The sequence below is a fragment of the Ovis canadensis genome, chromosome 3, assembly GCF_042477335.2.
Source record: "Ovis canadensis isolate MfBH-ARS-UI-01 breed Bighorn chromosome 3, ARS-UI_OviCan_v2, whole genome shotgun sequence".
Lineage (NCBI taxonomy): Eukaryota > Metazoa > Chordata > Mammalia > Artiodactyla > Bovidae > Ovis > Ovis canadensis.
The window spans coordinates 56999958-57025174 of record NC_091247.1 but is presented as its reverse complement, the minus strand read 5'-3'; the positions used below and the strand labels follow the sequence as shown (position 1 = coordinate 57025174).

The following is a 25217-nucleotide window of genomic DNA, read 5'->3' as shown; positions in this document are numbered from 1 at the left end:
ACATTTATGTATTTGCAGTTGGAAGATGCTCAACTGTAGATAAACTATTTTTGTTACTTAGTTTTGCCCAAGCTTATTTCCCAGGAACAAAACTTAAACATAAATAACTATTTATATTTCTTAGACTATACAAAGTCCCAGGGAATATTTTGGAGGAAATGCTGCCTTAGATAAACCTTATGAGTCAGAATTTAATGACACAATGAAAGATGTAGAGAGTGGTCTATCAATTGCTAGGTACTATGCAATGTACAGTATCAGATGACAGAAGGGGGCGTTTCAGAAGCTACCACCAGGATCTAAGGAGAGCACTCAGAGGCCACCCTATTGTTCCTGGTTGCTGGTGTGGGGGTGGTACAGAATAACTGCACAGAGAAAAGTTCCAGATCAAGCTCACTGAGGCTGGAGCTCCAAAAACAAAATAAAACCAGAGTGGAAAAGAGGTGGAAGATGTCTCTTCTGAAGGGCAGTGGGACAGGACATTCATTCCACCCACAGGCCAGCGAACCTGCATCAGACAACACACTGGTAGGGTTCCTTTCTGAGGCCGGAACCCAGCCCGGCAAGCTGGAAGCCTGAAGTCTGTCAGTCCCTACTGGTAAGTTACATGGCAGAAGGATGGATCCATCTGTGGCTCTGTGATTGCTCTATGCTGAAGCAACGTTTTCTGGTAATAATCAGGCATAGTTACTCACTTTGCAGAAATAATCCAAAGGTAAACTTCTCACTTGAAATTTCCTCCTTAGAGCCATAACAAATGATAGATAATAAGTACTGTTAATTGGGCTCTTGTTATATGCCAGACATTGAACTAAAGCATACACATACCAGTGCTCCCATTTAATCCTCGAAACAATTCTCACTCAAATGAGGCAAAACTCAAGGGATATTAAGATAGAATTTAATTATAGTCTGGAGAAGTAAAGTGACTTGCCTAAGGTCCAAACTGGTAAAAGCTGGGGCTCTTGACAGGGGTCCTATTTGCAGGAATTGGCAAGTATTTTTTATTCTGCATCCACAATATGTTATTTACAACTATACACATGTGCCACTGTACTAACAAGAGATGTTTAAAAGCATGAGATAAGAGAGAGATAAATGGAAATAATGCTTTTTTCTAATATCTGTCACATTACTTTTTGGAGGCAACTGCTATATTCCACTAATTTTCTTCCTTTTACAGTTTTTACTTTATATTCCTATCTGTTCCATTAAAAGTCCAAATTAGAACCAGGCTCATTATCTGCTGACCCTGTGTCTACTCATCACTGCTCTTTCTAAAATTCTTTTATTTTTAAAAGTCACATAAAATGCCCATGAGGTCTCAGCAGAGGAACATATTCAGTTGCTAATGGTAGCTTTCAAGAACAAATATGAACTCTATTCCATCCAGCAGAGCCATTTACTGTGTGTTCTAAGTATTTTTTACACTGTGCTAAACCATTTTTTAAAACAGCTACTTTGTATATGTTAACCACAAACATTTAAATTTCACTTCTTCAGAATTTCTCAGAAGAAAACCACCACACTATAAAATCTTGCTTGTACTTTGGGATATTTCAGAGCAGACTGAAACCGGCTATAAAAAGAAAGCAATGTTAATTATGACAGTAACTATACCTAATACGTCCCATATATGTAATGATACTGTGTTTACGTTTTATGGGCAATGTAGGAAAGGAAATTCCTATCACATGATGAGATACTGTTAGAACAAGGTTATCAGCACTCATAGTTGATCTAAGTGAAAGTTGCTCAGTTGTGTCTGACTCTGCGACCACACGGAATGTAAAGCCTGCCAGGCTCCTCCGTCCATGGAATTCTTCAGGCAAGAATACTGGAGTGGGTTGCCATTTCCTTTTCCAGGGGATCTTCCCAACCCAGGAATCAAACCAGGGTCTCCTGCATTGCAATGGATTCTTTAGCTGGGCTATCACCATTAGTGCTACCTGGGAAGCCCAGTTTATTTAAAGCAAACAATTATTTTTCTTAGTTTTGAGGCAATACTGAATACAGATTTTGATTTGATTTCTGTGAGTTTTAAAGGTCTGAGCAAAGGTCGAGGCTTTAAGAACACACATAAGGACAAAAGAGCAAAGGTTATCTCAGACTGCAGTGTTAACAAAATACTTCTCCAAGTCACATTAATGAATGAACTACCTTGTTAAAAGAAACTGGGAGTTCTGGATCGTTTGCTGACTGCTTTCTGTGTTAGCTGTGTTGGTTGTTGCCGTGGATTGCGTGATTGTAGTGGTGACACTGCTTGTGTTAGTGCGCCGGGTTGCGTTGCGTGCGGTCTCCAGTTGTTGCCGTGCCGCCTGGGCATGCTGCCGTTCGAGCTGCAGCTGCATCTGCAACTGTTGTAACTGAGAAGCGGAAGGGCCAGAGGAGTTTAGCTGTCCTCCTGCAGAACGTCTCACTCCCGATAACTGAGATAAAAGCTCTGTCAGAGGAAATGAAGACATTAATGTCCACTGCAGTAGGAGAAAACAAAATGCTACCATCATCCTTTTACCAGACGAACATTCAAAGCGATCATCAACGGGAAGGTAACCTGGGGCAACATACAGTCTCAGCTTGGAGCTTACTACGTTTTAGGATGCCTTCTGGAGGCGGGAGTTGTGTGAGGGAAATGTAAACATACGTATGACTATTAGCACACATATAATTCTTTCTAAGTGAAACAGCAAATTGGTTTTTCAGTTGTTTGCATAACGGGTTGATTTAGTTATCCTTTCTCTCGGTATTTAGTATTTAAGGTGTTTCATCCACTGGTCCAAGCATAATATAAGCCTTCTCAATATGACCTCCATGAAAGCAGGGAGTAAGTCCACTGCTCATGGCTTTCCTGGTTCTTAGAACCATGCCTGACACATAGCGGGCACTCCAACACTGATGTAATGATTGAATGCCTCTCAGAATTAAACCAGAGAGAGAGATCGGCATTGTTTCTCACTGTGGTCGCCCTGCCTCCTTTCTCTCGCACCTTCTGGGGCTGCTCTCGGAGTCGCAGGGCACTGCTCCAGTGATGACCGCTGAGGCTGACTGACTCTCAACTGCATAGCCTGTTTTATTTAGACTCCTGTTTGCACAAGGCTGTGCTCACTGGGAGACTCTCAGCTAAGGGAGGTGCAGCACCTGCCTTCTCCCAGTGGCTTGTGTGGAGTTGATGGCTGCCTTTTGGACATTCTCAGGCTGGCAAAGCTTTTCATCATTAAAACTCATTTCCAGGGCAGGTTTCTGCCTTACTGCTCACAGCTGTTTAATCCCTGAGGTTCTTAACACCGTTTTTTCATACAGTCCATCACTAACATAATTTTCACTGACAGAAAAAAACTGAATAGAGAAAATGTCTCATATTTGAATTTTGCCCCCAGAAATCACTTAATGTTTAGAGCCTACTACCAAAGACAGCACGTAAATATATTCCTTTTGGATGAGGCAGTGTTTTTTAAAATCCCCCAAACTCAAGTTTTTCTGGGGCTTCTTGTACATCCAAATGCCCAAAGCACATCTGGAATTAGATTTTACACTGAATAGCTCACAATTTAGAGAAGATTCTATGAGTAACACTGTTCCTACTTTTGGTGACAGATTTACATTTGCCATGTTTCAGGTGCAAATCCCACTGTGTGCACACATTTTGGTCTTGCCCAGGCTCCTGGACTCTTAATGCCTGGTCATGTCTTTCAGGGTCTTAGGCTACAACAACTTCTGACATTTTGGCTGTCAAATTTAGTGCTCTGCTGTCCAGGTTGGCCATGCATTAGATCCAGGTACAAATTACCTGTTCAAATGATTTTTTAAAGTAAGACTTTCCCAAGCTATTAGAACATGAATGTTTCATAACAATATAATTCTCAAATTAAGACAAGTACAAAACATTCCTACTTGACTTCATTCCATGAGAGAGCTTATTTCTTTAGTCTTGTCAATTAGTTTTCTTATCTGTGTGCTTACGAAGGAGGTTGAACCACAGAATTCTGGAGGTCTTTCAACTCTGAAATCTTCTATGATTTTCTTGGGTTTCATTGGAGGTCACAAATAGAACACAGACGTTCCTTATCATTTTAAACCTCTAAGTACTTAAAGAAATGCCAGAATAATATGAACTACTTTACGTGTTCTACTCGACTTTAAAAATATTTTTATTTTTTTGCTATGTGGCTTGCAGAATCTTAGTTTCCTGACCAGGGATCGAACCTGGGCCCTCAGAAATGAGAGTACCGAATCCTAACCACTGGACCACCAGGGAATTCCCTACATGGTCTACTTTAAACATATTTTACACTTATCGAATTTCAGGGAATTTTGTCAAGGAACACAGGAGGGTGATGAGACTGAAACATAAATCCTACTCCCCCAATTGAAAGGAAGCCCCCCATCCCTGGCCATTTCCCTTAAGGATGTGAAACTAACTTACCAGCTATGGGATCCATGGCTTCCCTATTGCTTGGAGAATATGAACTCTGAGAAGAAGAAAGTCCACCAGTAGAACTGCTAGTAAAGTGCATGTTTGATCTGCGCGCACGAGGACCTCCTAACCCCCGGCCAGGGTGAAACATTCTACGTACATGTCGGACGCCGCTCGACTCATCATAACTCCAAGGTTAAGAAAAGGACTCGGGTATTTCATAGTAAGAATAAAATACATATATAAAAGAAGGCACTTGAGCCCTTGCAAGATAAGCACGCAGATTTCCCAAATTGTAAGCATTTTAAAACAGCACATTTAGAATACAAATGGCACAACTATGTCTATGAAGGCTATTAACTCTAAAAATGGACACTGGAATATAAAGCAATGTATGTATATACTGTGTGTCTATATTGTATATGTGTGTATGTTTTCAAGGAGAAAAAAAAGTTTCTCCAGATGGGAAGAAGTCTCTTCCTAGGTTCCAGCTACAAGGGCCAGAGTTAATATCACCTGACAAGGTGAAAGGTGCCACCTGGTCAGATACCCAGAGGGAAATATTCCCTTAGCCATATATGTTCATATCACAGTAACCACAAATAATAACCATCAGTTTTTATATCTGGTGAGAGTTGTGCTAATATACAGGCTAATCAAATCTCAGTGACCATCTGTAACGAGAAAGGAGTAGTACAAATAATTTAAATTCAGGAGCCAAAGATTCCTTTCAACTATCAGTTTTAATCTGTCAATGTGTTTTTCTTTTTTTTCCCCCTAATACTGCTGTTAAGCAGAAAACCAGATTTGAATTTCTTGTGTTAAGTGGACACACAGAGTTAACAGAACATTTATCAAGAAGTCAAACCATCTTACACACGTGTGTGAGTTAAACTGAAGAAAGTCCTGAGGAGCAAACAGCAGCCAAAACCTGTGAAGACAACACTGTGTCTCTACACAGGCAAGTGGAGTGTACAAGGAGGAGGGAGGGGAGAGGGGGGCTGGGGGAGCCACATGTTATAACGGAAGAGATTTTCTTTTGAAGCTGCCAATATATAGGAAGAGAATTCTAAAAAAAGAGGGGATATATGTATAACTGATTTACTTTGTTATTCAGCAGAAACTAACACAACATTGTAAATCAACTTTACACCAACTAAAAAAAAAAATTCCCCAAACAAAACACAAACCAAAAAGCAGCCAACAGAACAGCTACATAATGCAGGCTAACTTTTGTGCTGGATTCCCAGTTCAGGAGTCATGCGGGGACAGGGTGGGCAGCCACAATGCACATTCTTGCATGGGATTCATGACACAGGCTTGGGCTCTACAGAAAGTGATGTTATGACCATCACACTTTATTTGTAAAAGTATAAAAAGTACACTTTAGGGATTTCCCTGGTGGTCCAGTGGTTAAGAATCTGCCTCGGAGTGGAGGGGACACAGGTTCGATATTTGGTTTGGGAACTAAGATTCCACATGCCTCAGAACAACTAAGCCCACACTGCAACCACTGAGCCTGACACAACCGGGGTCTCCTGAATTGCAGGCGAATTCTTTTCCAACTGAGCTATCAGGGAAGCCCTGCCAAATAAATAACAAAATTAAAAAAATTAAAAGTACACTTTAGGAAGAGTTCTATCAAAGTACCAAAAAAAAAAAAAAGCCTAGTTACAAAGAGGCTTAGAAACAAGTCACTCTCTCATGTCAAACAAAATTATCACATAGTGGCACTTGAAGAACTTGACAAATTAGTTATATTTTCAGGAAAACTGCTATGCCACCACTTTACTTTTTAGAATTTAAAGATAATAGTTGCTAGTAATCTAAAATGCAGCACATGACTTCTCTTATTCTCATATTTTACATAATTTATTTTTTCTTGGTAATGAGAGACTCATACACATCTACAAAAAATGGATGTGGATGACATGGGACATTCTACTGAATGGATGCTGATTTCACTAGAGGTCCTTGAACCTGCTGGAGAAGTGCAGGATAATGGCATGGTTTTTAAAACTTTTTTGCCTAGCTACTCTATGAAGATGGAGTGAAGAATGGATCAAGTATAACTCTTCTGGGTATTGTTACAGAATTCTTTTATACAAAATGGGAAGTAACTAACAGGCTAAAAGTATTCTTGGCCCATTTGGATTTTCATGTTCTTGGGGGAAACAAAAAATAAGCAAGCACCACTTTCTTCATTTTGCTTTTAGCATCCCCTGCACTTAGGAGGGAGGAATAGTGGGCTCTTCTGTTCATTCAGTACTTGCCCCAGACTGGCTCAGACCAGGCTGATCTTCTCATTTCTCAGGAAGGTTCCATAGCTTTATCTTCTCATTAGTTTCCACTTGAAAGTGGAAGTGTTAGTTGCTCAGTCATGTCCAACTACTACCACCTCATGGACTGCAGCCTGCTAGGCTCCTCTGTGAGATTCTCCAGGCAAGAATACTGGAGTGGGCTGCCATTTCCCTTCTCCAAGGGATCTTCCTGATCCAGGGATTGAACCCTGGTCTCTTGCACTGCAGGTGGATTCTTTACCATCTGAGCAACCAGGGAAGCTTTCCATTAATTTCCACTTATCTTCCCCCAAACTCTAAAGGGTCAAATTTCTGATAAGAAAATTACATTCTGCGATTAAGGGCTGAGAGCTGAAGGACAGGAACACCAAGTCTAAGGTTGTCTTATGATTGCCAGGAGGCAAGCAAAGGTATCAGAATGGAGTCTGGCAGGGAGAAAGCTTGTGATTAGCTTTTGATTGCTTCAGACTGCAATGAACACTAAAACCTTCCCAAGAGCACACAGCCCTAAGTTAATACGTGATAGTTTTAGAAAGACAATTCATAACTTGAAACCAGAAGCACCAAGTCTACAAATCAATGTACTCTGGTGGGCCAGTAATCTCTTGCAGAGTATAGAGAATACTGTCAGGAACCATCATGAGACTGGCTTGGGAGGAGAAGCAGAAATCAAAGTGGGAAAGAAATTTAGAACTGGATCTGACCTAATGCTGTCCTACTCAGATGGGCAAGAAGCCCCACGGGGCACACCTGCCCACCACCCAGCCTATAAGAGACTATGGCAACAGAGAACACAGATGGCGAGCAAGTACATCATCCATACAGTTAATGCACTAACCATATTTTAATTTGGATTAGCATTTTCCACTTCTGTATGAAAACACCCTCCTGAAGACTTGTAACCTGGTCAAACTGTCTTAAAAAAAATAATAATCCTGATGGCAAAGAACTGAAGATAATAAGCAAGTGAATTTCACTTACTGAGCACTTTTCACTTAATGGTCACAGCGCGGAAAAAGAGAAATAAGAAATTGCACCTCAACGCTGTATCACTTTTAGGAAAATGTCAAATCAACTAAGATAATTCAGAGGTTAGTTTTTTCCTTATGAATACTGCCCTTAAAAGTCATCACAATGACAAATGTTGCAAACAACTTTTCCCCTTGTTGCATCTCAAAGGATATTAAATCTCTAGGGGCTCTGTGTTCAAGTGTAAGATGAGCTGCAAAGTCATCCGTGACATGATTAGGATCGCCTCCAGGCAACGCTGCACATATTGGACAAATCTGAAATGAAAGCAGAGAAAGCAGATTTACTTATCGATGAACATTGATCAGGGATCTTTCTGGATGAATACTTCATTGTAATTTTTACCTTGACCATGTTTTAACCAGGCAAAAATACAGCAGATCCTGAACTAGTGTACAGCGTGGAGGCTGAACAAGAGCCGCAGGCCTGAATGTGGTGACTTTCCACTGAAGTAGACCATTTGTCGGGGTCAGACAACACTTCTAAACACACCAGTCAGATCGGAGCTCTGGCAAATTCGTCTGCGTGGTCTAGCAAACTATTTTTCATAAAAAAGTTTTTCAGTGTGCCATTTAGTGCATGTTCATGTCTAAGTCCTGAATGACTGGCAAACGCTGAGACATAATTTTCCCTAAAGTAACCTAGACTCGAGGGCCAATCACCGAACAAGACAGCACAGCTCTTATTAAAAATGCAACTGTACAAACTTAACCACCCTGAATGTGGTACAGTAAGACAGACAATGACAACTGATAATAGGCAAATATGCTCTATTAATTAATGAATGGGACTTCTAAGAGGGGAAAGGGGGTAGAGATAATTTTTAGAACTTTATCTCCCAGAGGGATGGGAGGCAGGACAAAAGCTTGTGATCAGAGCAGAGGAGGCTTGAGAGGTTGGGAGTGTGGTTTCTGAAACAGTAGTTTCAACAGAGGTGGTGAAATATGAGGCAGGAGAAGGGAAGGACAGAAAGAACATGGAATTTTCAGGGTTGAAGCCCTTACTTTTTCAGAAATCCAGCTGGACAGATGATAACCTAAAAGTGGGAGCCAAGCCCTGAAGTATGAACTTCAATCTCAAAGAACAGAGCCAAGAAGGAAAGTCTGAGCTAAGGAGTACAACCAAAGGGAGCCCCAGGACCTGGATGGTGGAAGGTTTTGGCCTGTGCCCCTCCAGGGACAGGGGAGATGAGGGTAGGATACGAGATTCAACTTTGCCACTGCATATGTCATGTGCTCAAGTTCTTTCACTGGGAGTAAAACCAGGCACCTGATTAACCTTACTGCAGGCTCACTGTAGAGTGGCAAAGGAGAGACACGGAGAGGAGGTAGCAGGAGAAAGGTGAGGCCTGGACAGACAGCACTGGGATATGGGGGGAAGACAAACTAGTCTGATCCTAGAGCCTGAGCGAACACAAATCCCTGTCTCTAATGGCTAGAAACTGGAAGTCCCGGAGACTGTGGTGATCCAGTTCCTCCTAATATGCAAACAGTCAGCTGTCCTGATGATTTGCCTCAGGACTCTGAGAAACAGCATCAAGAAGACTAAAGATGCTCAGGAAAAAAACACAGAGGCACGACAGTGTGCAAAAGAAGGAGAGGTCACGATGGGACGTACCTCTGAGGCAAAGCAGAGAAAGAAGCACATAGACATGCTTATGCTTTTCCCGGAAGATGCCAGAAAGATGGTCATTTTTTTCTGTGTCAGACAGAAAAGCAACTGGATCTGTTTACGTTTATAGATAATCAACTCTCTTCTTATCAGAAAGTTGGCTTTTACTGTGTAGCTTCCTGTGCTGTGTGACACTGTGGGGTAGAGTCTGATATACTTATTTTACTTTTCACATGTTTCTGCCTTGTCTATAGATTGTAAACTCTTTGAGAAATGCAGGACAGTGTGATTTCTTTCTTTGTGGGAACTGTGACCAGATTTGTTAAAAGCAAAAACACCGACATGGTTTAGACAAGCAAAAACGATCTCCAGTTGCATGTATAAGATTGTTATCCAAAAAGAAAATAAAGGAAGGCATCTTCCTTCTAAGGTACTTCCCTTTAGATTAGTCTTTGGATAAAATCTACAAATAACCTGAACTGCACAAAGGAGACAGCTACAGAAGCTGCAGTTCTCTAATGATGCAAGTAAATGGACTGAGCTGAGAAAAGTCTCCTTGAGAACATGCATTCCTGGAAGGAAGACAGAATGGGGAAGCACAGATACGAAACATACTAGGAATGTTCTAGTAAGACTGAAAATCTCCTGCAAACTAGAAAAAAGTACCCTTGAGTTAGAGATGTAAAACAGAAAGAAAAATCAAGATCCTTCTATATACTACTGTCTGAGAATTTCAGTTCTGTGACTTAGAATCTTTTAGATTTTACCACAGGGATAAGGCAGGATGAAGGTATACAGACCGCTCCATCCAGAGAGAAAACAGAAACAAACACTTCCTAGTAATCGGGGGTAAAGAATCACTGGGGTGGAAGGGCCACCTAGCTCGGCAGCTGGCACAGGAGAATCAGGAGACTAGATGAGAACCAAGTGGAAGATGCTGCCACCCTTGGGTCACAGGAAATTAACTCAAATGAGGACCTGGAAGGGAAAATGAAGTGTTGATGGGACCAGAGGCCACCATGCAATTTTTTACATTTTATATTGAGCAAATGAACTCATGTTTCAGGATAAAAGCTTTGGTAACTCAAGGTTGTACTTTCTGAGACAATGCAGGGCTCAAGAGGAAGAGGGAAAAACAAGAGTGAAGTGGGGCAGGAGGAACAGAGATGAGGTGAGAATGGAAAGGGGCAGATGCCACTGTGCACCCAAGGGCACAAATGCAGCATATCTCTGAGTGCATCTTTACTTCCCAAGACGGCACCTAATATGTTTTACAAGACAGGCAAATTCCACACAAAGGATAAGCTACTGACGCTAAAATTATGAGTCTGTCAACACTGATATTTATCATAATTCTACTGCTACATGATACAACAGTACCTATCACTAGGACAAGAAAAGTCCATTAATTTACATTAACTCAAAATTATGACAATTAACACTATAAATCAACTATACTAAAATCACAACAATTTGTTGACATTATTAAGGCTGACTGAATTGGCCTAAGTGTTTCCTAAACTTGGCTAAGGATATCATTCATCTGGAGCATTTGTTAAAAATAGAGTTTCCTAGACCCCTGCCTAGAAAGTGATTCCAGGTTTGAGAATCTGTATTTTTGAGAAGGATCCCAGTTAGTTTATAATTAGAAAGCTTGGTAAACACTGCTTAAATATACAATGGTATTGCAAAATAATACTTACCCTGTTGTGTGAAACACCAAATGCTGTCCCCTGCTACCCCCCTACCTCCTTATTCACAATGTCCTTGATATTCTCAGTCTTTGCTTTCCCTCGAGTCTTCTCCTTCTGCTTCATCCTGCCACTGAGTCACCATCAGTCCTGCTTTTTATCTGCAGCACCTGTGGGAGCCTTTACCAATGTGCTGAGGTAAGACCCCATGCCAAAGACATAATGGAGTTTCCATTCTTCATATGGTCCCAGGGCATGATGGCCAGCGAGCAACCAGTCAGTGCAAATCCTTAACATGGGTGGTCACCTGTGTGACCAGTGTCTAGAACACACCTCCTGAAGTCATTAGGTAAAATGCTCTAAGTCACTACTGAACTTACAAAACCTTTTCCCTATGACAGGTTATGTGCATTAAAAAAAAAAAAAAATCAGCTTGCTTTTAAGCCAGCCCCCACTACAATTAGCAACCAGTCTAAAGCAAGTTTGGATTTCCCCCAGCCTCTTTCCTGAATTGGAACATCCCCTTCAGATGGTATTCTCTGTCTGGCTCTGTTCAGTGCTTTAAAACAAGAGAGGAAGAGTTAAGTTCCTATGATGTGGTGAGTTCTCTTCCTCTCTCCCTCCCCCTTTTCGGATAGACTTCACAATATGTTTTTTTTGCCGGTTTTGTTTACTGCTACAGAAAAATGCATTTAAAAAAACTGCTTATGATCCAGCATATAACCTGGAACCTAGACTGCAGCATTAGAGAAACTGGTCTTTCACCAAATCACTCAGCAGCTGCTGAGGAGCCAGGCTCCTTCTCCACCAGCAGGATGATCCACTTTGATGCACCATCTTCGCAGACCCCTTGCCTCTGCCCTTCATCTCAGATCCTGGGACACCATCCTTCTTCTCAACAGCAAATGCCTTAAGTGCAATAACCGCCTTGGCAATCAGCACTTCTTGACTAGGTTTCTGGATCACAAGCTTAATTTCTTTTTCTGTCCTAATTTTAGATCCATAAGAAACATTTTCCTTTTGAGAATACAGGTTCAAAGGCTGTGATTTCCCTACATCACCATCTACTATTACTTTCTGATGACACTGGATGTCTGAAGCATCATTTCTATGATGATTATGCTCCTATAACAGGAAGCAAATGCTTCGGGGTAAATTCTACCCTTTCTGGATTCATGTTCATCCACATAATCACTATGTTTAAGTTCATCATGTTTCAAAAGAACTACAGAATCACTCAAACCCTACTATCCTTCCCTTCCGAATTGAGAGCTGAGATGGCATGAGGGTGGAGCAAGGTCATTCCTTGGTGGACAAATACTCTGGTTTTAAAGGTTCTCTACTATCTGGCCCCATCTGGCACATTTGATTTTGTTTCCCACCCAAGTCCACAACAATCGATACTCTCTATCCTCTCCACCTACCATGCTGTTTCTGTCACTGAATCCTGGTTCATGTCTCCTCCCTCTGAGTAATGCCATTCCTTTCCATTCTGTCCACTTTTTGAAATAACACCCATTCTCAAGGGCTACCTCAATTCACAAAATCCTGACTCCTTTTGGCATTTTTCTCCAGTTGTGTCAGAAAAGCCAGTTTGCTTTTTAGACATGCCATACGGTGCGTGTAGAGGCCCTGTTTTAAGTTTACCACGCTGACAGACTTCCCTGGTGGCTCAGACGGTACAGCGTCTGCCTGCAATGCGGGAGACCTGGGTTTGATCCCTGGGTCAGGAAGATCTCCTGGAGAAGGAAATGGCAACCCACTCCAATATTCTCGCCTAGAAAATCCCCTGGACAGAGGAGCTGCTTAGGCTGCAATCCATGGGGTCGCAAAGAATTGGACACGACTGAGCAACTTCACTTTCACTTTCATGCTGACAGCCATATATTCCCAGAATCTGACGACTTCAAAAAGTGCTACTTCACATGATGTATTAGAAGCAATGCTCCTGGTTAATGCTTGCAGAGACACACTGAGAACTACAAGGACATATAGGGTCTTGAGTAAGACCAGCAAATGCTTCCCTCTCCAAACTGTCCTTAATAACTGATGCAGGCATGACCTAGAACAGCCTTCCTTCTAACATTATCCGTCTGGGGGCAAAGAGCGGAGTAAAGTAAATACTGTGTTCTATTGGCTTCCTCAATTAGAGCTAACAACTCAATTAACTTTTGCTCAGGCATCCCCACTTTTTCTCATACACAAGGCCTTCTACAGCCCCTGCTCCGTGTTTCCCTGTCATTTCCTGAAAACTCCTTTTCCATTCTTCATTCCTTTATTACAGCTGTGAGTCAACTTATGAAGTTAATCATGATTGAAAAGATCACAATACCCTTGTCCCTGAGGATTGACAAGTTCTAAAGGAAAATCAAAGTGCAGTGAGAAGCTGTCTGCTGCCATAACTCTACTGTCTCCAGAAAAGCTCTGCTTATTTCTTTATGTGAATGTGTTTTTTCCTTCCAGTAATCAGACAAGAAAGAACACATAATTCTCCTGTGTTAATACTACACTAACTTTCTAGCATCAGGTTACTCAGGCCTTCCCAAGCTAGCTTTGAAATCAAAGTTCACTTCATGATAAAAAACAAAAAACAAAGTTCCCCACTTGATGTGTTCTGCCAACTTATATGCTTATCATGCTCTGAGTTCCAAACCAGGTGTCTAAAGGACATTTCCAAAATTAGCCTCTTTTAAAAGTTGGTCTGGGTCTTCCTTTTTTTAAACAAAATATATAGAGACAGATTATGTAGTAAATTCAAATAAAACATTTAAGTAAAGCCTTGTGTGTGTCATTTAAGATAGGGGCAACTCCTGAAGCACAATAACCACACTTCTTTCTGTGCTGCTCTTTTCAACTGGGTCCTAATTTCCATTAAGTAAAGGACTTATGCTGTGAAGTCCAGATAACGGGGTAAAGTTAAAGTTCTGACTGGCTATATTTGTTATATTGTATAGTTTTGCTACATGGATTAACTAATTAAGTATTTACTGAGTAAATATTTAGGTACAATTTATGTCTGGGGCTTCCCAGGTGGTGATAGTGGTAAAGAACCTGTCTGCCAATGCAGGTGATATAAGAGACGGAGATTCGATCCCTGGGCTGGGAAGATCCCCTGGAGAAGAGCACGACAATCCACTCCAGTATCTTTGCCTGGAGAATCCCCATGGACAGAGGAGCCCGGCAGGCTACAGTCCATGGGATCGCAAAAAGTCCGACACGACTAAGCACTTGAGCAGCATGTCTGGGACACAATTCGTGTCTTCCTTTTTAAGGGGCTCTTGAATTCACCTCTAGAAATAACCTATGTTTATTCTGTAAGGCAGATTTTCCAGTCATCTGCAGTATAAATGGGAGTGTTTCTGGTTTTGTTTTTATTTATTTGATTGTGCAGGATCTTCACTGATACATGTGGGATTTAGTTTCCCAACCAGGAATTGAACTCTGGTTCCCTCACTGGGAGCACAGAGTCTTAACCACTGGACCACCAGGGAAGTCCCCAGTGGGGGTGTTTTTAACAAAGTTTCTTTTACTGAAAAGTGATGATCCTGGAGAAGCTATTAGAATTTAAAACGATGACACACAAAACCCCTTACATGCATTACATTTTAATCCTCATACAAAAAACAGAAGTGGCATTCTACTGAGCTAACAGTTGCTAAGGCTAACTGGTAACTCCAGGGTTTCGGCTCTCTTGCCAACTTAAAAGTAGTTTATCTGATCAGAACTGTAGATATAATGAAAATAAGGCTGAAGGGTGAAGTTTTGCTTTGAGAAGATACAAAAAGTGGAAAATCTGTGCTACATGGGCAATAAACCTCTGGGCTCTTCTTAGAAGCATCTAGCTTGTAGCTACGTGCACCTTGGCCATCTGTCCAACACAGTACAGGTTCTTTCAAGAGCTGAGGGAGCACACTATTTAACTCAATTATAATTTTGCTTTCTGTTGTTGCACTGGAACATTCAAATTAACTTATAATTAAGTATGAGCTACTTCGTACTGAATTTATTTTTCTCCTCAGTTCCATTTTCCCATTTTAATGCTTGGGTTGGGACTGTTGCCTGCTTCCAAAGAGCAGCATTTAGAATGTTAGGGAGTTTTTGTTAAACATAAAAATTTCAGTTTTCCTTTACATTTTTATCTATGGTTTAAAAGTACTAAATAAAGTTTTGGTTTCAAACATGTTTCCTGACATAAATTAGAATTCCATGTGTATACTGATGTGTTGGGAACTCATAAAACTTGAAAAAACATCAATTTAGCCATAATGAAAAATAATTCCAAAGTGGTCAGAGCAGTCCCATTTCTTTATCCTGTTCACAAGTCACTCTGAATGTGGGCAATTATGTCCAAGACCACTTAGAAGAAAAACCCCAATAAAAGTTTGATTGTTGCTTCCTCGGTGGCTCAGTGATAAAGAATTCACCTGCCTATGCAGGAGACTTGAGTTTGATCCCTGGGTTGGAAAGATCCCTGACGAAGGAAATGGCAACCCACTCTGGTACTCTTGCCTCGAAAATTCCTGGAGAGAGGAACCTGATGGGCTATAGTCCATGGGGTCACAGAGTCGGACATGACTTAGCGACTAAGCAACAACAAAGCTTTACTGTTTTCATCCATCCTGGGGTAAGCTACATATTTCACCTGCAGGCTTAGAGAAAGAAAAGGAAAGGGGCATCTCGTGTTGTTAGGCGGTGTTGGTAAGCACCTTCAAGCCACAGGGGGATAGGTACAGGGAATGCTGGACCCAAAGTCAGAGACAATTTTAGTGAAAACTCACAAATGACTCTACCTAAGTTAGGTAGGGTTTATATTGCTTATAATGAGTTTAAATTAGAGTCTGACAATGACAGCAGCTCTGTAGGCTCCTCTTCTCCAGAACTTAATGATGTCAAGTGAGGCTGAGTCTGGTAGGATTTCCTAGAAAAAAACCACCTCAGCTGTGAATATCAAGACTGGCATCTTAAATAATTTTCTTAACCAGTTTTCTTTTTTTTTTTTTAACCTGAGGAGCACACTGGGAAAAGAAGGGGTATCAGGAGAATAAGAGACAAGGTGGGGAAAAGTGCTTAAGAACTTCCAAGCTACCTTACAATTTGCCAACAGCTGTCAGGGGGCTCCCATCTTTAATTTATACCACACTTTCTACACATTTTTCTGCATGCCTTCCGAAAAGAAGCTCCATTACTATGCACTACCTTGAAATTAGCTGTTTGGATACTGAATCAGTGTTTTACAGGACAAAGAAGAAATCAAATCAGTGGCCAAAGAAAACCTCAAAACTAATGTCTCTACATGCACTGGTCTCTTCCCAGCACTCCCCTTCATACTGGGTGCTTTTCCCATTCTGCAAACAGCCTACTCATCTCCCCTATGGGAGTTTATATCAACACAGAGGAAGGTACAGAGCAAAAAAACCTACCCATGGTAACCACGTATTCTGAAATACTAGGCATGACACTTTCTTGGAAAAGCTATCATCATCTGATTCTCATAATATTTTAAAAGACGACTCCCCTTCTGGTTTTCACATCACCTAAAGGAACTAATTTTTCATAGAAACATCTTTTAAAATATCATGACACCCATATAAACAGAAGTATCCTAGAACAACCTAGAATCCCAAATGTGCCTCCTAACATTTCCTTCCCTCCTATCAATATCAACTCAAAAATCTACTGGGAACAATGGCTATATCACCCTTTGTTGTTGTTCAGTCGCCCAGTTGTGTCTGACTCTGAGACCCCATACATGGCAGCACACCAGGCTTCCAGTCCTTCACCATCTCCTGGAGCTTGCTCAAACTCATGTCCATTGAGTTAGTGATTGCATCCAACCATCTGGTCCTCTGTTGTCCCCTTCTCTTCTCGCCTTCAATCTTTCCCAACATCATGGTCTTTTCTAATGAGTCAGTTCTTCGCATCAGGTGACCAAAGTATTGGATTTTCAGCTTCAGCATCAGTCCTTCCAATGAATATTCAGGGTTGATTTCCTTTAGGATTGACTGGTTTGATCTCCTTGCAGTCCAAAGGACTCTCAAGACTCTGCTCCACAGTCCAAAAGCATGAATTCTTCGACGTTCAATCTTCTTTATGGTCCAACTCTCACATCCATACGTGACTACTGGAAAAACCATAGCCTTGACTAGATCGATGTTTGTTGGCAAAGTAATGTCTCTGCTTTTTAATATGCTGTCTAGTTGACCACAGCTTTTCTTTCAAGGAGCAAACGTCTTTTAATTTCATGGCTACAGTCACCATCTGCAGCGATTCTGGAGCCCAAGAAAATAGTCTGACACTGTTTCCACTATTTGCCCACCTATTTGCTATGAAGTGATGGGACCAGATGCCGTGATCTTTGTTTTTGAATGTCGAATTTTAAGCCAGCCTTTTCACTCTCCTTTTTCACTTTCATCAAGAGGCTCTTCAGTTCCTCGTTGCTTTCCGCCATAAGGTTGCTGTCATCTGCATATCTGACGTTACTGCTGTTTCTCCTGGCAATCTTGATACCAGCCTGTGCCTCATCCAGCCCGGCATTTCACATGATGTACTCTGCATAAAAGTTAAATAAATAAGTAGGGTGACAATACACAGCCTTGATGTACTCCTTTTGGAACCAGTCCGTGTTTCATGTCTGGTTCTAACCGTTGCAAGAAGACCTGCATACAGCTTTCTCAGGAGGCAGGTAAGGTGGTCTGGTGTTCCTGTCCCTGGTATTCCTGTCTCTTGAAGAACTGTCCATAGTTTATTGTGATCCACACAGTCAAAGTCTTTAGCATAGTCAATGAAGCAGAAGCATATGTTTTTCTGGAATTCTCTTGCTTTTTCCATGATCCAACAGATGCTGGCAATTTGATTTCTGGTTCCTCTGCCTTTTCTAAATCTAGCTTGAACATCTAGGGGTTTGTGGTTCAGCTAGCTGCTGAAGCCTAGCTTGCAGAATTTTAAGCATTACTTTGCTAGCATGTGAGATAAGTGCAATTGTGTGGTAGTTTGAACAGTCTCTGGCATTGCCCGTCGTTGGGACTGGAATGAAAACTAACCTTTCCCAGTCCTGTGGCCACTGCTGAGCAGTTTTCCAAATTTTTTGCCTTGAGAAGTCCATGAACAGTATGAAAAGGCAAAAAGATACCACCCTTAATAAGCGAGAATATTACTACTGTCTGATTTTAAACAAGTAAATGTGCTCAAAATAACTATTATTAAAAATGTGCAAAGTTAGCCAAATACTAGAGATAGAAAAAAGTAATTTATAAAATAGAAAGTGTTCTGCATCAAAAGTAATGAAAAACACAAATACCAGTCTTCTGTAATCTAAGTGCAGTTGAGCAGCAGCAAGATAGCTGCCTGCAGCAGAGGTATTTTTCAAGTCCTATGTTAATTCAATAAAATACCATTGTTAGTTCACAGAAAAGCAGACTACACAAGCAGTAACAGTCAGTCAAAGCCTATTTTTAAAACAAAGTGTATTTGGCTTTTAAATGCTTATTTTTCTTGATTACCTGCTTATAAGAGTAAATAGTCAATTATAATATTTAAGAAAATGTACAAGGTTGTATCAGCAGGTTTGTAAAAATTATGGCTTACATCACTATTACTGGTTCTAATGAGGAAACACCTGTGTTGGGAAGTTATCAGCTCTATATGTTTACATATTAAAATGGTCTTTCAATGAAATAGATACTACATTGATGGTCAAAATTTAAAAGTCCCATATAAAACTAAAAAATATGTAACTTCTCATAGCCCTGATGTATAAACCATATCTGTCACATTATTCTGGTTTGCAGTTTACTTCATCTAATATTTTCCTGCCTGTTTAATTTAGGAATCAAATGCATCTAACTGTTTATACACAAAATACCACAATGATGAGGGTAATTTCTATTCTGTGCTCTATGATTCCTTTTAATTGACATTCAATTGTTTAAATATTAAATAAATTATCAGCTAAAACCGATTATTCTGACTCACTTAAAAAAGATTTAAAAGACCTTTTAAGTCATTATGTTTCCACAAAAGAATAAAATTGTCTAAAGTCTGATTATGGAAAATTTCTAAAATCATTCTTTCCCCTTTATTATTATTATTTTTTATCAAATTGGTGTAAATGGAACACAATACAACCATGCTATTATTACAAAAACATCTAGGTCTTCACTAAAATGGGAGGGGCTGTATCACTTGCATGGATGAAGAACACCTCAAAGCAGGAGACTGCCCTATGCTCCTTTCTGGAGATGAAGAAAACAAAGAGTAAGCCAAATGAAAATCAGAAAGAGAAACGCTTGCAGCAGGGAATACTAGAGAACTGATGTGCCTATGAACAGCGCAATATGCTGCAACACAGATTTCTAGATGTGAGAAGACAACTTTGGTGAACCCAAAAGTGCTTTTACCTTCTAAAATGGAACATTCTTAATATAAAATTGCAAGAATTTATTAAACAAAGAACTGAAATATTAATTATATATCACTAATTAGAGGTAAAGGTACATTTCACTTAAAAAACAACAATAAAAATCCCTGAAGGCTTTCTAATAAGCTGCAGTGCTATTGAGCAAATGTGAAACTTAAGAAAATCATCAGGAATCACGCTTAATGTTTTTATGTTCAAGGCTTTCCTACCACGTTTCTTGCACACTCCTTGGCCACCTCCTCAGCAGATCCTTCACGTTTGCACTCCCATTTGACCTCTAGTGCTCACTTCTACTACCAGCTGATAGATTTTGATAAGTGCATACTACTTCCTTTCTTACTTCTTCCCACAACCAAAAACTAGGTAGTTGTCCCAATCTACCTGACCTCATAACTGTAAGGGTTTTTAAGAACTTGCCCTTAACTTCAAAAATCACACTGTTTATCAGATTTGGTGTTTATAAAAAGACTCTTGAGATTATACCCAATCCGCTTGTAAAATTTTAATCAGCTTCACTATGCATTCTACGTCAGGTGTTGTTTTTCATGATATCTAGTTTTGAAGAATCCTCCATATCCTCACATCAAAAGCTCAAGTAATCGGAAATTAACCTTAAGAAGGGAGGCGAATCTTAGGTGAGGGCGTTAGAGTCCCAAGTTGAAACAAATGAGGCAAAAATACAGACGAGGACTACAAAGCTATTAACCTTCCATAGACTTTCATATTAGCTATGCCAGGCATCAGTGAAGACTCCCTAATGATGACAGTAACATCTGCAGTGATATACCCTCCTGCCCCTTAATGTTCCAAAGGGGCGATGGTTAGAGGAATGAGGTCCCAGAGGACGGTACAAGCTGGTGGCACAGAGGATCGGTGCAGTAAATGCAGGGGCAACGAAGGACAGCACACTGAGCATTTAGAAAGAAAAATATAAGCAGGAATAGAAAAGGAGATACAGTTATTACGTGACTCTTAATTCCTTACCTACCAGAATGACATGAGTCACTGCTACTGAACTCCAGAATTCAAAGATGTCTGATTTACCATGACTTGGCAAAACAGAGGAAGGGAGGGTGCTGAGAGGGGACATATAGTAAAATCAGGTGGATATTTACATATATCTGTAGCACATCAGAGCTTATAACATGCTTCACGTATATACCTAGAGGCATTCAACACACTTAACTGGCACGTTATCAGCAGTGATCCCTAAGCACAGACCCCGGCAACATGCCACATGTGGCATACCTGCTGAATGCAGCCCTGGATCTGGGACACGACCTACTTGGTTCAAAGAATCAAGCTCGCTCGCACCAAAGGTTCTCGTCTGCTGGCTACTTTTCACTTTGAAATGTCTGGTATTCTATGAATGGGAACAGAGGTAGATGCAGTGTTCATGCAGACTAAGAGCTGATGAGGAGGGAGAAATCCTTATAGTATTCCACAAATACGAATATGAAAAAAATAGTATGGCCACTGCCTTGAGCTATGTTCCCAAAGTTGGGGAACTAAAGCAAGGCATATAACTGAACACAACTTATGAGAGACAGATCACAAAAGCAATGTGTAGATGGCATTTAATTTTCAAACTACATGTATCAGGTAGGTACAAAGGACTACAAATAAATTGTATTTACTTTCTGGAAAAATAAAGGCAAAGCTGCTGGTGGTTATTTCTCATTTTAAAAAATGAACAATTAGTTTTTCATTCATGGAGAGGACTTGAATTTTCACTGAACTGTCCAATTTTAGATATGGAAAATGGACACACTGTCCTATCCCAGTGGGGTGATGAAAGTACAGTACTATACTAGGGTCTATTGGCTAATACAATGATTTTAAGAATGCCTGGTTTACAACTGGGAAACCCTGCCTTATTATGATAAATAAATATTCAAATATAACAGAATTTAAACCAAAGAGAAATTATTCCAACTTTTCCACGCAAACAGGGCAGACACGCAGTCAAAATCATCACTCTCCCCACTGTTATCTAGGACTGTTCTAGAAGGAAGCAAAATCACCTTTGCAGAATAAAAAGAACAAATTAAGTCAAATGTGACAATAGTGTTCTGAGGTTCCACAAGGTGTCAATGAGAGCACTTATGAGCTGTTAGGAAAATTTGATTTGAGAACTACATAATGGAAATTTACCGACTGTTTGGACTATAAACCTTATAACAACTTTAACATCAAATTAACTGTACGTGGCAATAAGAGTGAACCTCACAGCTGTAACTGCAGGGCTGTAGCAGAGATGGAATATGACAGTGGCTAAGTAGGGACTCTACAACTCAGAGGGGCTCTTGCTGAGCTCAAACATCTGGTTCCACCTTTAATTTTCACTTAATTTGTTCTGAGTACGTTCAGGGGCTTCTGCGCTGAAGCAGTGTGCAGCTGTTTGTGCCCAAGCTCTCCAAGTCCCATCCCATATGTCCAGCTCTCCTGGTTCACTCTATCTACTGGTACCAATGGGAAATGAAGGAAGCGGACTCTTTGTGGGTGATGCATCATTTCTTGAAGTTGGAAATATGCTGACTCAGACGTTAGGTAAACTATCTACAATGTTTTCAAGGCAAGACTCAATGTGTTTTTCTGAGTCCCTGGCCACTGGCAAAGACCAAAGTAGGAGGAACTTCTAGGGGCTCAAAGCTTTGACCTAAGAAGCAAGAGATATGGTCTGATGAAAACCAAGTAAGGCCAATGACATGTTACAGTGAGATGTGACAGTGGATTACTACTTCATATGTGACTAAAGATTTTAAAATTTTCTTATGAATGTTTCCTTACAGAAGAGAAATCAACCAGGTAGCAAGAATACTATAAAAAGCCATGTGCTGGGCTTCCCTGGTGACTCAGTGGTGAAGAATCCACCTGCCAGTGCAGGAGACACGGGTTTGATCCCTGGACTGGGAAATCCCACGTGCCACGGAGCAACTAAGTCCGTGCTCTACAACGACTGGCCCTGTGCTCTAGAGCCCAGGAGCTGCCAACTATCAGGCTCATGCATGGCAGCTACTGAAGCCTGCGAGCCCTTGGGCCCGTGCTCCACAGCAAGAGCAGCCACTGCACTGACAAGTCCAAGCACCCCAACTAGAGAGCAGCCCTGCTCGCGGGAGCTAGAGAAAGGCCCGCGCAGCCACAAAGACACAACACAGCCATAAATAAATACATAAGTAAATTTTTTTAAAAAAGAGACAGAGATGTGCGTTTCAAGTCAGGGTTTTTTAAGCCTTTTCACCATGCATTTACTAAAGGCGCCTGAATTTGGTTAAGATGCCACATTTGCTTTTAGCTGCAACAGGGAAAGAAAGGCTAGTGGGGACAAGAAGGGGGCACTATCTTGTACACATGCAGCTTCCCAGGATGTGTAAAAGTTGCTGTTGAGAGATAATTTTAACAATTATCATGCAAACAGTATCAGTACACTTAACAGGAGGCAGAACATAGTGACAGGGCTCTATCTTGTGTTAGAAACAATGTACTTTACCGGATGATTTAGACACAAGGCTGCTTCACTTACCACTTCTGTTGATGTTTCTGCGTGTTCAGAAGTAACATGTTCTTGAAGAGATGTCTCCGTATAGCCCATTTTTCCACAATAGGGACAAGTAAAAGACTGTGGCTGTTCTACGGAGAAAGCTTCCCCACCATAGTACAAATCTGAAAAACAGAGTGGAACTGCATTGAGAAATAATTACCAATTTTTTAAAAATACAGAAAAATGTAGCTCAGTCATATCTGACACTTTTGCAACCCCACTGACTGCAGCCCACCAGGCTCCTCTGCCCATCGGATTCTCCCTGGGTTCAATCCCGGAGTCAGGAAGATCCCCTGGAAATGGAGACAGCAACCCACTCCAATATTCTTGCCTGAAAAATCCCATGGACAGAGAAGCCTGACAGGCTACAGTCCATGGGGGTGCAAAGAGTCAGACATGATGACCACATACACCTATTCTTTTAGTATATCACTTCATTACAAACATCTCATTATTTAACATGAAACAAATACCTAATTTAAGAGGATAGGATCATTTCTGTGAGAAGAGAAAATGAAAGAAAATGTTTATTACATGACAGATTTCTTCATTCTTTGGGAGATCTCGATTACCTTAAAAATACTTAAACCCATTATGTATATACTGACCATTTATTATATGTATAAGACTTGCCAGGTGAATTTGGGGTAGGTGAAGATAAACGTACTTTAAAAAAAAAAGAAGAAGAAATAACAGAACTTCCTTACCTGATAAAGGGCACCTACAAAATCCCCAAGCTGACATCATACTTACTGGTGAAAGGGTGGATGCTTTCCCCTAAGACCAGGAACAAGACAAGAATTGCCACTCTGGCCATTTCTATTCAATATTTTAGTAGAGAATAGATAATCACAGTAGGCAAGAAGATGAAATGAAAGGCATCCAGATGGAAAGAAAGAAGTAAAACTCTCTATTAGCAGATGACAGGATCCTGTATATAAAAAATCCTAATGAATCCACTAAAAAACTAGCAGAACTCATAAACCAGCTCAGTGACATTACAGGATACAAGATCTATACCTGGGGTGGGGGACTGGAAGACTAGGATTAATATACACGCTACTGTATATAAAATAGATAACTAATAAGGACCTACTGTATAGCCCAGGGAACTCAATACTCAATACTCTGTAATGACCTATACAGGAGAAGGATCTAAAAGAGTGGACATAGGTATGTGCGTAGCAGATTCACATCGATGTACACCTGAAACTAAATGCAACATTGCAAATCAGCTGTACTTCAATAAAAATAAAAACAAACAAAACAGCAGATACAAGAGAAGCTCTAAAAACTGAGAAGTTACCTTTTGTAAGAGATATTTACATTATGAGATAAACCTCCATCTGTAGCAGGAAGAGAAGAGGTTCAGCACTAAACCTCTAGAAACACCTACCAAAGGAGAGGCAAAGACCTGAATTTACATAACAACTTAACTCTGCAAAACAAAGTTACCCTTGTTTACCTCCCATAACTGGCCTCCTCCCCACCCAGCTCCCCAAATCTTCTTTTGTCTTTAGCTAGAGATGGTATTTAAGATGAAGGTTTGGGCCATTTCAGGGAGTTACTGTTTTCCTGGGCATCACTCATGTATATAGAAGGTAGACATGTTACCAAACTTGTTAGTTTTTTTTTTTTTTTAATAAAAGATCTATGACAGAAATAAATTGTTTCTCTGTAACTGGGAGTGGGCAATCCCAAAGAAAACTTTTTTTAAATTTCATTTACAATTGCAAAAAGAATAAAACATTTAGAAATACATTTAATAACAGAAGTGTAAAACTTATCCTTTGATAACTATAAATTTTTGTTGAAAGAAACGAAAAATGACCTAAATAAACAGAAAGACATCCTGCTTTAACAGGGTAGCAGACTTACTATCATTGCTTTCCAAACTGATCTACAGATACAAAACAACTCCTATCAAAATCCCAGTTGGTTTCTTTGTATAAATTTGACAAGCCAATTCTAAAATTCACACAAAATTCAAGGGATTAACAATACCCACAGTAAGCTTGAAAATGAACGAAGTTGGAAGATTCATACTTTATGATTCCAAAGCTTACTATGTAACTGAGACACTATAGTATTGGCATGCAGACATACAAATCAATGGAACAGATTGAGAGTCCAGAAATTAAAAGTGACGTTTATGGTCAGTTGATTTTCTAACAGCTTTACTGATATACTTTGATAAATAAAAACTGTATATATT

At 40.4% G+C, this 25217-nt stretch overlaps 1 protein-coding gene and 1 non-coding gene across 3 annotated transcripts in view; both read right to left on the bottom strand.

Annotated features, from left to right (window-relative positions):
• Nucleotides 1-25217, bottom strand: part of KCMF1 (potassium channel modulatory factor 1) — a 78211-nt gene that overhangs the window by 4094 nt on the left and 48900 nt on the right. For both annotated transcript variants that reach the window (XM_069583085.1, XM_069583086.1), the window contains exons 3-6: nt 22985-23124; nt 7899-8000; nt 4424-4598; nt 2161-2443 (exon numbers count right to left, since the gene is read on the bottom strand). In XM_069583085.1, coding sequence (XP_069439186.1) covers nt 2161-2443; nt 4424-4598; nt 7899-8000; nt 22985-23124 — 700 coding nt within the window. The remainder of the gene's footprint in view (nt 1-2160; nt 2444-4423; nt 4599-7898; nt 8001-22984; nt 23125-25217) is intronic.
• On the bottom strand, nt 4183-4255 carry TRNAE-CUC (transfer RNA glutamic acid (anticodon CUC)). The gene has a single exon. It is a non-coding gene; the product is annotated as a tRNA-Glu (tRNA).